This window comes from Haemaphysalis longicornis, unplaced genomic scaffold (genome assembly GCF_048455015.1).
Source record: "Haemaphysalis longicornis isolate Haplotype H1 unplaced genomic scaffold, Haemaphysalis longicornis Haplotype H1 scaffold_2, whole genome shotgun sequence".
In the NCBI taxonomy this organism is placed as follows: domain Eukaryota; kingdom Metazoa; phylum Arthropoda; class Arachnida; order Ixodida; family Ixodidae; genus Haemaphysalis; species Haemaphysalis longicornis.
The window spans coordinates 218,903,806-218,916,374 of NW_027526295.1; the positions used below are offsets into that span (position 1 = coordinate 218,903,806).

A 12,569-nucleotide genomic window follows, 5' to 3' on the forward strand; every position below is an offset into this window, starting at 1 on the left:
CTGGATATTTATTGACGTGTTTTTATAACTTAGGTTTTCTTTTTATTGCCTATTGCGGTTCAAATTTTAGAGTTGTATACTAAAGTCACTAAAGTACAGTTAGTTTGAAACTTCTTGTTCAGTCTCCTCATGGAGCTTTTTTTTCCTCCATGGCACGAATGGACGAAGCCGGCAAAACTGATGCCATGGAGGTTCAAAATAGTAGTGAAGCGTCCAAATTTTTACAAGCCACAAGCAAGGTGGCGAAGGATATAAGCGACAAGTTCAGGTAATGAAGAACGGTGACGGTGCACGCATGTTGATATCTTGCTCACTGACTAGCCAGCGTCACTATCAATAATTAACAGTGACTCTGGATAGTCACAGAGCGGAAGCGGTTTGGCCGGTTAGGCAAAATCAAGACCGACTGCTCTCGCGGCGGCCGTCTCGGGGTACGGGGGGTGGGGGGGGGATTTCACAACATCTACGAGGCGCCTGCCGATTTCTTTACACCGCTGATCGTTTCAGGAAGCGGAGTTTCGACGTCCTGAAACTTGAAGAATACGGACCCCGCAAATGTGAACATCTGGAAACAGTGATCAAGAGTTTCTCGAAGCAGCTTCTTTCGCACATCGAGGCAGAGTGTAAAATTGTCGTTGACGAGTTCGGGCTGGAACAGAAACTACAAGACCTGGCCAAGTTAAAAGAAGAGCAAGCGAAATATAAAGGGACGCCGGCGTGGTAAGCGATATCTCATCCGCATTTGGTGCGCGCTACTCGGTTCACATCGATGCTTTAGCAGTGCGAAAAACGCGGATAATGAGCAATACCGATTTAAATTGCAACGATGTTTAAACCACGAGAATCAACGCGTGCTTTCCGCAGCACTTTGCAAATTTGATCTTGCAGTGCGTGTATCGCGTGTCTGGTGGGATTAACTGTTTCATTTCTTCTGAACAGGCGGCCTAGCGGACGGCCAGATGACGACATTGAAGACCATCTGCGACAGCCCTATCAAGAGCTCATACAGCGCCTCACAGCCGAGCTAAATGAGTGCGAAGAAAAGAGCCGCCAACTGGAAGCGCAAGTCGTCGAGGGAAAGAGAGCCTTGGAAGTCGCCGAGGGTGAAGTCGAAGCGAAAGTTGCAGAAATACGAAAGGTTTGGTATTTCTCGGAACACAAGCTGTATGCTCAGTACATGGGCGTACACAAAGACTTGCCACGACCACACATTTCATATTAACCATGGCACGACCTTGGGTACGTGGCTTAAGATTGTACAGTGCTCAGCGATTGAAACGCAATACTCGAAGTGCGTGGCTGCTGGCGCTTGTGGCGCCACAGGTGAACACTTGCGAAAGCGAGCCGACACATTGTGGTATACGGTGAGGGTGAGAGTGCTTGTGATGCATGCCTACTGCATCCGGTAGACAGCCTTTCAGTGTGTGGTTCTTGGTGGCACCATAGGGGCGCTTCATACGGCTTCAAAACTCTGTGCTTGCGTGCCGTGAAGCGCCACACGAAGCTGTGGGAGCTGGCAGCGCTCCTGTGGTGTCGCTGAGAACCACACACTGAAAGGCTGTCTACCGGATGCAGTCGGCATGCGTCACGAGCACTCTCACCCTCACCGTATACCACAATGCGTCAGCTCGCTTTCGCAAGTGCTCACCTGTGGCGCCACAAGCGCCGGCAGCCACGCACTTCGAGTATTGCATTTCAATCCCTGAGCACTGTACGTGTTAGTGTAGGGATATTCACCTGATGAAAGAGAAGACCACATGAAACATTTCGTGTCTACTGTCTTGTTCTGTTGTGTGCCCGTGGTAATGTCTTAGCAACTAGATTTATTTGCTAGCCATGTCAGCCATTCACCTTGAATCGTTGGTAGTATGAACGTTGTGGCAAATAAGAATTGTACAGCCGCATAAATTACGTGCCAGACCTCCAAGGCATTGTTGCAATTTCTTTTGGTTTCTGCTGTTGGCTCGAGTAAACTTTCATGGCAAGTGTGATATTACTCCTGGAAAAGGGTTCTGTTGAGTTTTACAGGTGTCCTGTGCTTGACGAACTGGTAAAGCAGTAATTTTTTTTTTTTTGAGAACTCAATGTATGTCTATATGCAGGCCTCAAGAAGTTGCTGAAAGACTGTTTGCCCCGTGAGGCACGACTGTCCTGTCCAAAGCACAAAGCAACGTTGTTTTGCACTTTGGACAGGATAGTTGTACAGTGTAAAGGAGCAATGTTTAAAGGAGTACTGACACGAAATTTCAAAGCTGAGATATTGTAAAAAGCTTTGTCCGGATATGGAGGTAACTTTTATGAAGTTTCAACCCTTACCATTCAGAATAACATATTTTAAATCAGGCTCTATTCGATTCAGACGCGATTCACTGCAACGCCTCCACTGGTGCACGGTGCGCTGCACCAAAGCGCTCTATTCGCCGTTGCAGGAATGGTGCTGTGCACCACATTCCTGATTGCTCATGGTGCAGAGAACTGCTGCACCTGCTATGGAGGGAGGAGGTGAAGCGAGTCGGTGCCATGAACACGCGCTGTAGTTGGGGTGTTGCGGGTTGGCAGGCGGCTACTGGCCGTTGCGGCGACCGCGTGAAAATGTACGTCAAACTCGAAGACACACGGGACGAACTTTACATTGTCGCTGATGCATTCGGCGCAACTGAGATGGTTGTGAACTGCAAGTTGTACAAGCCGACAGGTGAAGATGATTAGCAGATATCTAATAAATCTAAAGTAATGATGAATAAGCATGCCAAAAACACCCTCTTCAGCTTAGGCAACGAAAGGCTAGAAGTAAAAGAATATAACTACTTTCGACAGATGGTTAGTGCTCGCCCCAACCACGAGAGAGAAATCCGGCGCAGAATAGCACTCCCATATGATGAAGTGTAAGCTACATCTGTCACTCAAAAGAAAGATCTACAACCAGTGCATACTGCCGGTGGTGACATATGCAGTTGTAAATTGGCACCTTACTAAACAACTAGAAAGCAATGTTAGGTTGGCGCAACGGGCTGTGGAACGAATAATGTTAGGAGTAACACCAAGGGACAGGAAACGAGCTACCTGGATCAGAGAACAAACTAAAGTACAAGATGTTATAGTTCAAATAAAGAAAAAGATATGGACTTGGGCTGGCCTTGTAGTGAGACGGACCGACAACCGGTGGACAATTAGGGTAACAGAGTGGATACCAAAAGGTGGGTCTAGAAGAAGGGGAAGGCCAATAACACGATGGAGGGATGAAATAGAGGAATTTTGGGGGTAAACTGGGGACTCGAGCAGCGCAGGGCAGGAGCGGTTGGAGGTCAACGAGAGAGGCCCTCGTCCTGCAGTGGACCTGACTAAGCTGATGATGTTGATGATGATATGCCTGCACCTGGCTTGTTTGTAAAAATGCAGAGGCGCTGCTGACACTGCAGCTGTGTTGCATGGCACCACGGAACCGCGCCTCTGCACTTGATCGGCAGCATATAAGTTTCTCTGCACCGTTGAACCGTGCCTGTGCACCACTCTGAATCGAACAGGGCTTCAACTTTAATCTTTGTATGCACGAGAAAGCTCAGAACAAATAACTTTCCAACATCGGCATCAGCCCGACGCCATGTGCGCCTGGCCTCAAACTGCCGACGTCAGGGATCCTGTAACGTAGCCAAAGCGCTGTCTGCTGTTGGTGCGCGCTGCTTTGCCTTGTGCATCATGTCACAGTTTTGGGACTGCCCAGTTGCGGTGGGAGGAGAACAGCGATGTCAAATGCGCCCTTCTGTCATGGCGGCCGCCTTGGTGTTCTGAAACCGAAACTGGCACGAATAAACAAGGCTGTAAACGGTCATTTACACTATGGTCGGCCGTCTATGTGCCATTCTATAATTAGTGAGCTGGAAGGCACCCATAGCAGTGAAAAAAAACATAACACGAATATTTCATGTCAGTCAGCAATCGTCCCAATTTTGGTCAAATGAATTAGTGGTGGGTGTACCCCATCATTACCACGTGATAGTAAAGCTGTTCATTCTTTGCTGCTTTACACTTCTCACTTGTGGCTTGACCCAACATCAAAAGTGCCGTTGTCCTTTGGTTCAGCCTGTAGGCCTGTTTTTGAACTTCTGCAGAAGTCACTGGAAAGATTCGCTCTCAATCGGTGCAGTCGCTTGGCTCCAGCCAACCAAGGATCACATGTTTGAATGATTTAGGGTCGCTCACATTTTCCCTGGTACTTCTAGAAGCCGAAAGCAGCCCACTGGCCAAATGTAGCGCGATATCTGACGGGTCTTTTATTTTGTTACAATGGCTTTAGTGACATTAACGTGTGATGCAGTCTCGTTTGGCACTGCTCCATCTTTTGGCAAGACGGCAGCGCAGTACTATGCAAGTCTGTCATTCCATCACATCTAATACATTCGGAACTATAGTTCATACCAGAAGCTGCATGCAGCACTGTGTAGGCTACATTGGTGTCAATGGAGCGCCCACTGAGGGCGCATAACTCACTGCGGCGGGAGTTTTGAAAGGACCTTTCCGTCTTCCCTCTCGGCCGGTGGAACCGCAAGCCCCGGCACCTATTCTAGCTTTCCTTCGCGGTGAGTAGGCCCCCTCAGTGGGCGCTTTATTAACAACAATGTAGCTTCCACACTGCTGCATGCAGCTTGTGGTATGAACTCACCGAAAGTCAGGAGTTCAGTACTCCATGTTGTGCACATCTCGACACTGCACTATGCTTAGACTTGGCAGAAAGACTTTTAGCTTGAAAAATGCTTTTGAAATTCACTGATTGCAAGGACATGTGGCCACAAACTGTAAATCTGGGGAGCTGGCCCATGGCAGCTTTTCTTTTTTATTGCTTCATTATGAACACTTTCCAATGACTTAGCCAAAAAATATCTCCACCCCTTGTCTTTTGATTGATTGATTGTAGGGTTGATTGTAGGCGGTGAGGTGCGCCGTAGTGGAGGGGTCCGGAGTAATTTTGACCACCTGGGGATCTTTAACGTGCGCTGAAATCTCGAACACACAGGCGTTCCTGCTTTTCACCACCACTTTTCCATTAAGCAGCTATGGTTGGAATTGTACAAGGGCCTTTTTGTTACATTTGAAAATTTCATCCAATCAATATTTTAATTAACTACGCAGATGTATAAAAACACAAAGTTGAGATTGTAGAAGCCACTTTTCTCCAAATTTTCTAGGGGTCAACTTTTTTTTTTTTCCAAGGAATGAACGATGGCTGTAGTTGACATGGCAAATCCAATTTGAACTTTAAGCCTACACCCAGAAGCGTGGTACTGCATGCTCAGTTTGTACCTTACAAGTACTTGTCAGCGTGTCAAATTATTGAGCTTTTTCTTGCCAAAGTCTGTCCTTGGGCAAGACAGGGAACATTCCATCTGCTGCCACTGTTGTGCCGACTTGTTGCTGCCACTGTTGTGCCGACTTGTTGTCTACTTTTGTTCTAGCAATACCACGCCATGTTGAAGGCTGAAGCTGCCGAGCAAGTGCCAGCCAACTATTTCCCAAGCTGACCGAAGAAGCCGTCGACAGAAGCGCCAACACAGCGAAGACGTCTGGGCCCACCGTGACATCAGGCTGTGGAGGAATGAGGGCCAGGAGCTAGGCTCGCAACTTGAAGGAAGGGTTGGCAAGAAACCAAGGGGCAGCAGCCAGTTCTTCCGCAAAAGAGAATAAACGTTTTTCGTACATGAAGAGCTCGTCAGTACATGATGGTGAGGGCACCTGCCCTGTGAGGGGCACCGTAGTCCAGGATGCCATTGTCCTCTCTGGCTACTTTCCCTCTCTCATCTTGTGCTCGAATGAGCTGTCCGAGCTGGTTAGCTGGTCCACCCACTGCTCGTACATAGGATGGAGATTGTTGGCAACCCCATATTGGATACTGGGCTGGGGGCTCAAGTTGCAGGTGGGGCAGATCTGGTGGGGGTAGGAGTTGGGCTAGAGCCAGCCGAGTGTGGTTGCCTCGGCTCGAGAAAGGTGGGGGTGGACTTGTCGCTTGTGTCTATTGTTGGAGAGGACATCCGGGTAGCTGTGGGGTTGACTTTTTCCGGAAATGGCCTGGAGGTTATGCACTCGGGCAGCGGCGTGTGCTGCCTCATTTCCTCAAGTCCCGGGGTCCAAACTAATAGATGTCAACAAGGAGCTGCGGGGTGTTCTTGGGGATCTTCAGGGCGACTGGTGATATGCAGTTGAGCTGGTAGCTGCGACTTGACAGTTTGTGAAGATTGCGACATATTCGCCATTTGTTCTGGCTGCCAGCATGATGGCGATGTCTTCAGTGGCGTCTGTAGATGTGGTCATGTCACGGTGGTGGCCATGAACTTGTTGCCCTGGTGGTTGATCCGATATGTAATCTGCCTCATTAAAATATTAACAGCTGCGGTTAAGCAAAAGAATAACAGAGAAGCCATGCTGTGGACTCCTCTGCACGGCAAATGATAGTCTTCTGCCACCTCTGCACGTAAATTCCCCTTCAGTTTCACTCCTGCCACAATGAGCAGGGAAAATATTTGCTGAAGCCAACTCAGTTTACGCACGTTCCTCTGCTTGCACACCATCTACTGGAACCTTTCGTGACTGTTGAACTTTGAATGCTTCCACGTCGTCCAGGCTCACCGCCTGCTTTCTTTGCATATTCGTGTCAAAGTATTGTTTTAAATGCGTATTTTGTTTTTTATCAGGAAGCTTTCTTTGTATATTCGTGTCAAAGTATTGTTTTAAATGCGTATTTTGTTTTTTATCAGAATGCTTTCTTTGTATATTCGTGTCATAGTATTGTTTTAAATGCGTATTTTGTTTTTTATCAGAATGCTTTCTTTGTATATTCGTGTCATAGTATTGTTTTAAATGCGTATTTTGTTTTTAATCAGAATGCTTTCTTTGTATATTCGTGTCATAGTATTGTTTTAAATGCGTATTTTGTTTTTTATCAGGAAGCTTTCTTTGTATATTCGTGTCTAAGTATTGTTTTAAATGCGTATTTTGCTTTTTATCAGAAATATCAAACAAACATGTATTTTCAGTTTAGAGCTTTGCGAGTTCTAGTTGGGTATTGTTTTGCCTCAAATGCGCCTAATGTTTTCATTGTGCTTAATAAAACGTTTACAGGTATGAGCTGTGTTTCTCGATGTAGTGGTTTAGAAAAGTTTTGCCTGACCTATCATTCAAGTATTCGTTTAACTCTTGGCCAGAGGGCGGAATCAGTGGACAGACAAACAGACCAAAATTTTCGGGTTCGCGTAGCCCAAGAAAGACTATAGTCTTGAAAAAAAAAAAAGTGGTGGTTTACACTTTTCTTGCACTTCTTGCACCACCAAGTTGTTTGTTGCAGCAGTGCAATTTCCCATTGTAACCCATTGTAACTGCCAGTCTGATTGCAAAGTTTTTTTGCCACTTGTGTTCTGTCAGTGAGCCACTTCACAATGCCAGGTCCACGCATTAAAAAGAAATCCACAGATCTCGCCCAGTGACCTTAGCTGAAGTAACTTAGGCAGCAAGCAGTGGACTAAGGCATTGCTTTTTATTCTGTCTGGTTTTCTCCGAGAAGATGAAGCTTTGCCCAAGGCCTTGTAGCAGGAGTCTATTGGAAACAGAAATGGACAGATTGCTCTGGAATTCCGAAGACAGTAGGACAACAGATTTTTGGAGCTCTGTAAGATTACAAGCATACGACAAAGCTGAATTGCAACAGTGCTAATGTCTACACACGCATGATAAAGACGTGTGCTATCTTCCAGAATCTTTCCTTACTTTTAATGCGTTTTATCAGCCAGTACCATACGAAAACTAATCAACTAATCAAACACATTATCCACTCCCGCGTCATTACCTGGTTCAAAGGCCATAATCGCGTATTTATACGTTAGTGTGATTTTTGCAAGGGCCATTCGTGTCTTACGAGCTGTCATCGTTGATGCCTTCATTTGGAATTTAAATAGTAGATACAATCTTCCTAGCAGGACAGTAGTCTTCCTAATATGCATGTAACCAGGATTTTTTTTAAAGCGAAGTTTTCGATGCCCCACTGATGGCGGCTGTGCGCAAAAATGCACTGCGGGAAAGCAGAGTTTACACAGTAAGGATGGCAAGATGATGAGGGGTTTCCACAAAGGCACATCAAGTGCCTCAAAAGAAAAGAACGGTTCCCGTGGTCAGAATCGAACCTGGGTCCCTCGTGTTTCAAAGCCAGTGACTATCCGATTGTGCCATTCCAACACTGTCATACAGTTTGGATTTTTGGCCTTTGACTCACTCGGGTTACATGAGAGAACGCTTCACATTTTACCATCTCTTAAATACCTTTTTTCTTTTTTTTTTTTCAAAGGGAAACGTTGGCCTGCCACATTATTGCTATGCGCTTGATACATGATCCATATCATGTCTATGCCGTCAAGGTGAGAGCGGCTTGTACAAAATTCATGTGAACAAAGATTTTATAAATCATATCCTTTATTGAAAACTCCAATTCCCTTCTAAAAAATGGTGTTCCAGTCACCCCGATTTCCAGTGGCCCTCTGTAGTAATGCAAGAGATGTATATAACACTCTGGGAGTCAGCGCATGGTCTAATATGCAAACTGCCCATTTCGACTGCGCATGAACTGTCCACTGAATGTGGATGCACTTTTCAATCTTTTAGGTACTGGGAAATAAAGGACTACAAGCAGCAAAAAAAAGAAAAAAGAAAAGCATTTCATAAATCATACGAGCAGTGCTTTCTTTTCTTTACCTGCCAGGGGTGTTGTGTTCGTTCCATCTTCTCTGTGAGCCCCTTCCAGTCATTCTTTGTGAAACAGCAACGAATCGACATGACGACGAACTAGTGGCAAGGTTAAAAATGGCAGTGCTGAATATAAATGCAAATATTTTATTTGCAGTTATCTGTTCACATGACGTTCATAATCTACTCGGGTGTGAATGTGGACGAGATCTAATGTACTATGTTTGGTGGTGTTGAAATTGCATCTCTGAAAAAAAAAAAGAAAAGAACTGGTCCACCCACTCTTCAAGGCCAACAATTCTGCAGTACCAGCCCGCTGAGCCCATGATCAATGACAGACACACGACTGAGCACATTTTTGATGGCATTTGGTGGCAATGTGAAGCTGGGGAATGGAACCACTAGGGCAGTGTTTACGGTTGGAGTTGTGTTCCTTCTAGCTCTGAACATAAAAGGTGTAAATGCCATATCTTATACCTGCAGCAAGCACTCTGCGTGTTCCTTGGTGTGCCAGGGTGCTTACAGCCTTGTGGAAAGAAAATGGCTTAACCTCAAGTCTGATTTATATTTCTCAGCCACCATGGTACGGCATTCTGAATCGTGCTAAGTACGATTCCCGCAATGGAGCAGTCCATGTGTTACAAACCAACGGTGTTGGAAGCCAGTGGGTATGTCATGGCACACCAAGATTGATACTACCATGAAACCAAAGGCAATGCAGTTACTGTGGTAGAAAAAATAACCACAAAACTTACCAGCAATCTTACCTGACCATCAAAACAACGTATGTACAAGCATACAAGCGTGTACTATCTTGAAGAAGAGCGGGAGGGCGTTTTTGAAGTACAGACACTGCAATACACAACTGTTATATTGCAGCGTACTGGTTTCAGTTTTATATAATCGTCACAGTAGACTACAAAGCACACACCGCGCCACTGCAAACCTGTGTCCATGCCCTGTTCTGTCCCAATTTGGTTTTCTGGGGTGGCTAGGCATCTACAATGGCGCCTCCTCAGGGGTAGGGGGAGTCCAGCCATGTGCAAACCAGCAGCACTTCTTCGCTTTGGTTCTCACTGTTTGTTATTTGTACAACAGAGGCAATAAATATGTACACTCGGGATGCTGGGATGACAGCGACAGTTTCTTTGAGCCACACACATGTTGCACAGCCCATGGGAGCAGCAGCCGCCCAGTGGTAGCCTTCTTCACCCGCTTGTATTTGGCACACCTGTGTCACCTCCTCCAGTACTGCACAAAAAAAGATTTCTCGTTTGAAATGTGGCACGAACTAGCCGATGGCATGTCTGCAAGGCAACAATCACTGGAGCTGCGTCCCCAGTCGATCCTTGTAGGACGACCAATCACATCTGGTGTCTGATTATCTTGTTACAGCTACTAAGGTGCTAATAGCGGCTAGAGAAAATTCTCAAATAATAGGCCTCTGTGACACAAAGATTGGAATCACAACACATGGAAGGAACTGGCGCTGATAAAAACACAAAGCAGGAGTGATTGCAGTCGTATAGAAGGTGTCCCACAATCCTAGAACGACTGCTAAACCTGTCTTTGTTAATGTTGTTTTTTGGCTCCCGATAAGAAAGGCTGCTAGACCTGGCTATGTTAATGTTTGATTGTAGGGCTTAACGCGCCGACACAACGCAGGCAATGAGGCGCGCTGTAGTGGAGGGCTCCGGATTAATTTTGACCACCTGGGGATCTTTAAAGTGCACCGAAAGCTATGTTAATGTCTTTTGGCTCCCAATCACAAGACTCTGTAAGCAAGTCCATAACACAACCCCCGTGCTCCTGTCTGTACAAACAAACAATGCAGTTCCTTCCATGTGTCGTGAATGTTGTGTATGGCATACCCTTTAATCACATCGCCCAAAACATATCAGACCAACAGGCAGATGCATAAATGATAGGTTAAAATGTAGTTGCAACATAAATTGTATCAGCAGCCATCTTGGCATATACTGCAGAGGCTCTGGGTGCAAGCGTCTCTTCAAGGGGCCATGAGGGCAAAATACAAGTTTGTTTTATTTGAAAGATTTGGTGTCTTATAGCGCCCCAGCGCTCGTCTGGCAGCAAACAATGCTTTATTCACCGAGAAATTAAGCAATTGAAGCCAAAATTTTGATTCCCCCGCTGAATCATGTGCTTCATAACACCTGTGATGATAAATCCAGGGCAGGTACTGAAGCGAACATAAGTATGCTGACTAGGGCTGCAGCCAAGGCTGCAGTGAACAGGGAGACACCTTAAGGCCGATCCACACGACGGACCGAGTCCGCGGTCCGATTGGTCACGTGATGCCGCGTCACGGCCCGCCGCGGTCCGATGCAGCACCGAGAGCATCCACACGGCAAACCGCCGTAGCAGACGACAGAGCGGTCCAACCAGCAACACTCTCCACCACAGTGCTTCCAACCAGACGAACTCGCGAACCCATACGAACGGCTCGCGCCCGCGCCGCACATGTTTTATGCGTATTTTGTGCTTGGTTTTGCGGTTCCGCGCGCATTTTGGAGCAGTCGAAATGGAAACAGAGCGCAAGCGTCGTTTGGCCGCTATGGCGTGAGCTTTGTACGTTGATGAAGAAGACTACCCTGCGCCGAAAAGGTCGTGCTGGGTTAAAAAGTGGATGTGTCGAAAAGAGCTGGGACTGCGGAACCAAGTTGTGGCGTGCGGAATCCAGAGCAGAGCGCATCCACACAGCGGGCCGGCTGAGCGGACCGGGAATGGCCGACCGTCTGAACACGCAAGCTGGAAGGTTGAACACAGGCGCTGTTTGGCCGCGACAACGTGTTGTAACGCACAAGCCTGCACGAAACGTTTCATCCACACAGTAACAGCCACCCGCGTGCCAGCCGGGTGGGTGCGCTCACGCAGCCGCCAGCGTCGTTCGCACGAAGGCGACACTACGAGCGGTGACGGCGGGGTGATGCGGGCTGCATACGGCTCGTCACCGCTCGCTGGAACCGAATGCTTCCCGTAAATTGAGGTCCACATGCGTGAAACAAAGTGATAATGATGGCTAGCATTGCACTAGTAAGAGTCGTAGGACTCGCTAGTAAAAGCGCGGATGAAGTATGCACCGCGATTGTAAGCCTAGCCCGCCGCCTATCCCAGCGGGGGTGATTGACAGGCTCCTTCGAGCGCTTCGAAACAGCCGCGCTGCCTGCGCCATTCTCTATTGGCGCAACTGGACCCGGCTCCGCCCACGCGGCGCCGCGGGAGCTGTTAGACCACGCTGATTGATGTCGCGGTCCGCCATCGAGACCGCGGACCGAAAAGCCTCGGCGAATATTTGGACCGCGAGGGCCGCGGTCCTGCGCGGTCCACTAGTGCTCCGCGCGAACTGGTGACGTCCTATCACGTGATGCGCGGACCGCGGTCCAAATAATCGTTTTGGTCCGCCGTGTGGATCGGCCTTTATCTGCTGTCAGCTTTCCTAGATGGCGTCACAATGCTGCTCAGGACTGCTCTCGCTTTGTTTTTGCCCGGATTTGTACCCGGCCTATTTTTGTTACGGTTGATAGTAATCATTTCATGAAATATCAGGTATGCTCAACAAACACAGTCACACAAGACAATGCCGCTTGTGCCAGTTGGCCAGTGTAAGCCTAACACACCAGACAGCTGTGCAGCTATAACCAGCATACTGCATGCAGTACGCACTGGTGCTTCTGTTTATGTGTGCATTCGTAACTTCTATTGCTTACCCCTCCCCATTCTTGCTGCTCTGCAAGAAAATATGCATTAAAATTTAAGTGCAAGTAGCTCGTTCTGAAGCTCATAACCCCTGCCTAACTTGCGTTTGCTTTTGCTGGCCTCGGCCAACC

General features: G+C 47.4%; 2 protein-coding genes across 2 annotated transcripts in view; one reads left to right on the plus strand and one right to left on the minus strand.

Annotated features, from left to right (window-relative positions):
- Positions 1–109: 109 nt before the first annotated feature.
- Positions 110–7,113, plus strand: LOC144169926 (uncharacterized). Its single transcript, XM_077699376.1, has 4 exons — positions 110–268; positions 508–720; positions 940–1,138; positions 5,451–7,113. The coding sequence occupies exons 1-4, from the start codon at positions 150–152 to the stop codon at positions 5,514–5,516; spliced, it is 597 nt and encodes a 198-aa protein (XP_077555502.1). The 5' UTR covers positions 110–149; the 3' UTR covers positions 5,517–7,113.
- A 2,671-nt stretch (positions 7,114–9,784) lies between these two features.
- The window catches only part of Pi3k59f (phosphatidylinositol 3-kinase 59F), a 30,448-nt gene continuing 27,663 nt past the window's right edge, over positions 9,785–12,569 (minus strand). Inside the window, exon 21 of the mRNA XM_077699369.1 lies at positions 9,785–9,972. Within this exon, the coding sequence (XP_077555495.1) occupies positions 9,958–9,972 (15 nt within the window). The 3' untranslated portion in view covers positions 9,785–9,957. The remainder of the gene's footprint in view (positions 9,973–12,569) is intronic.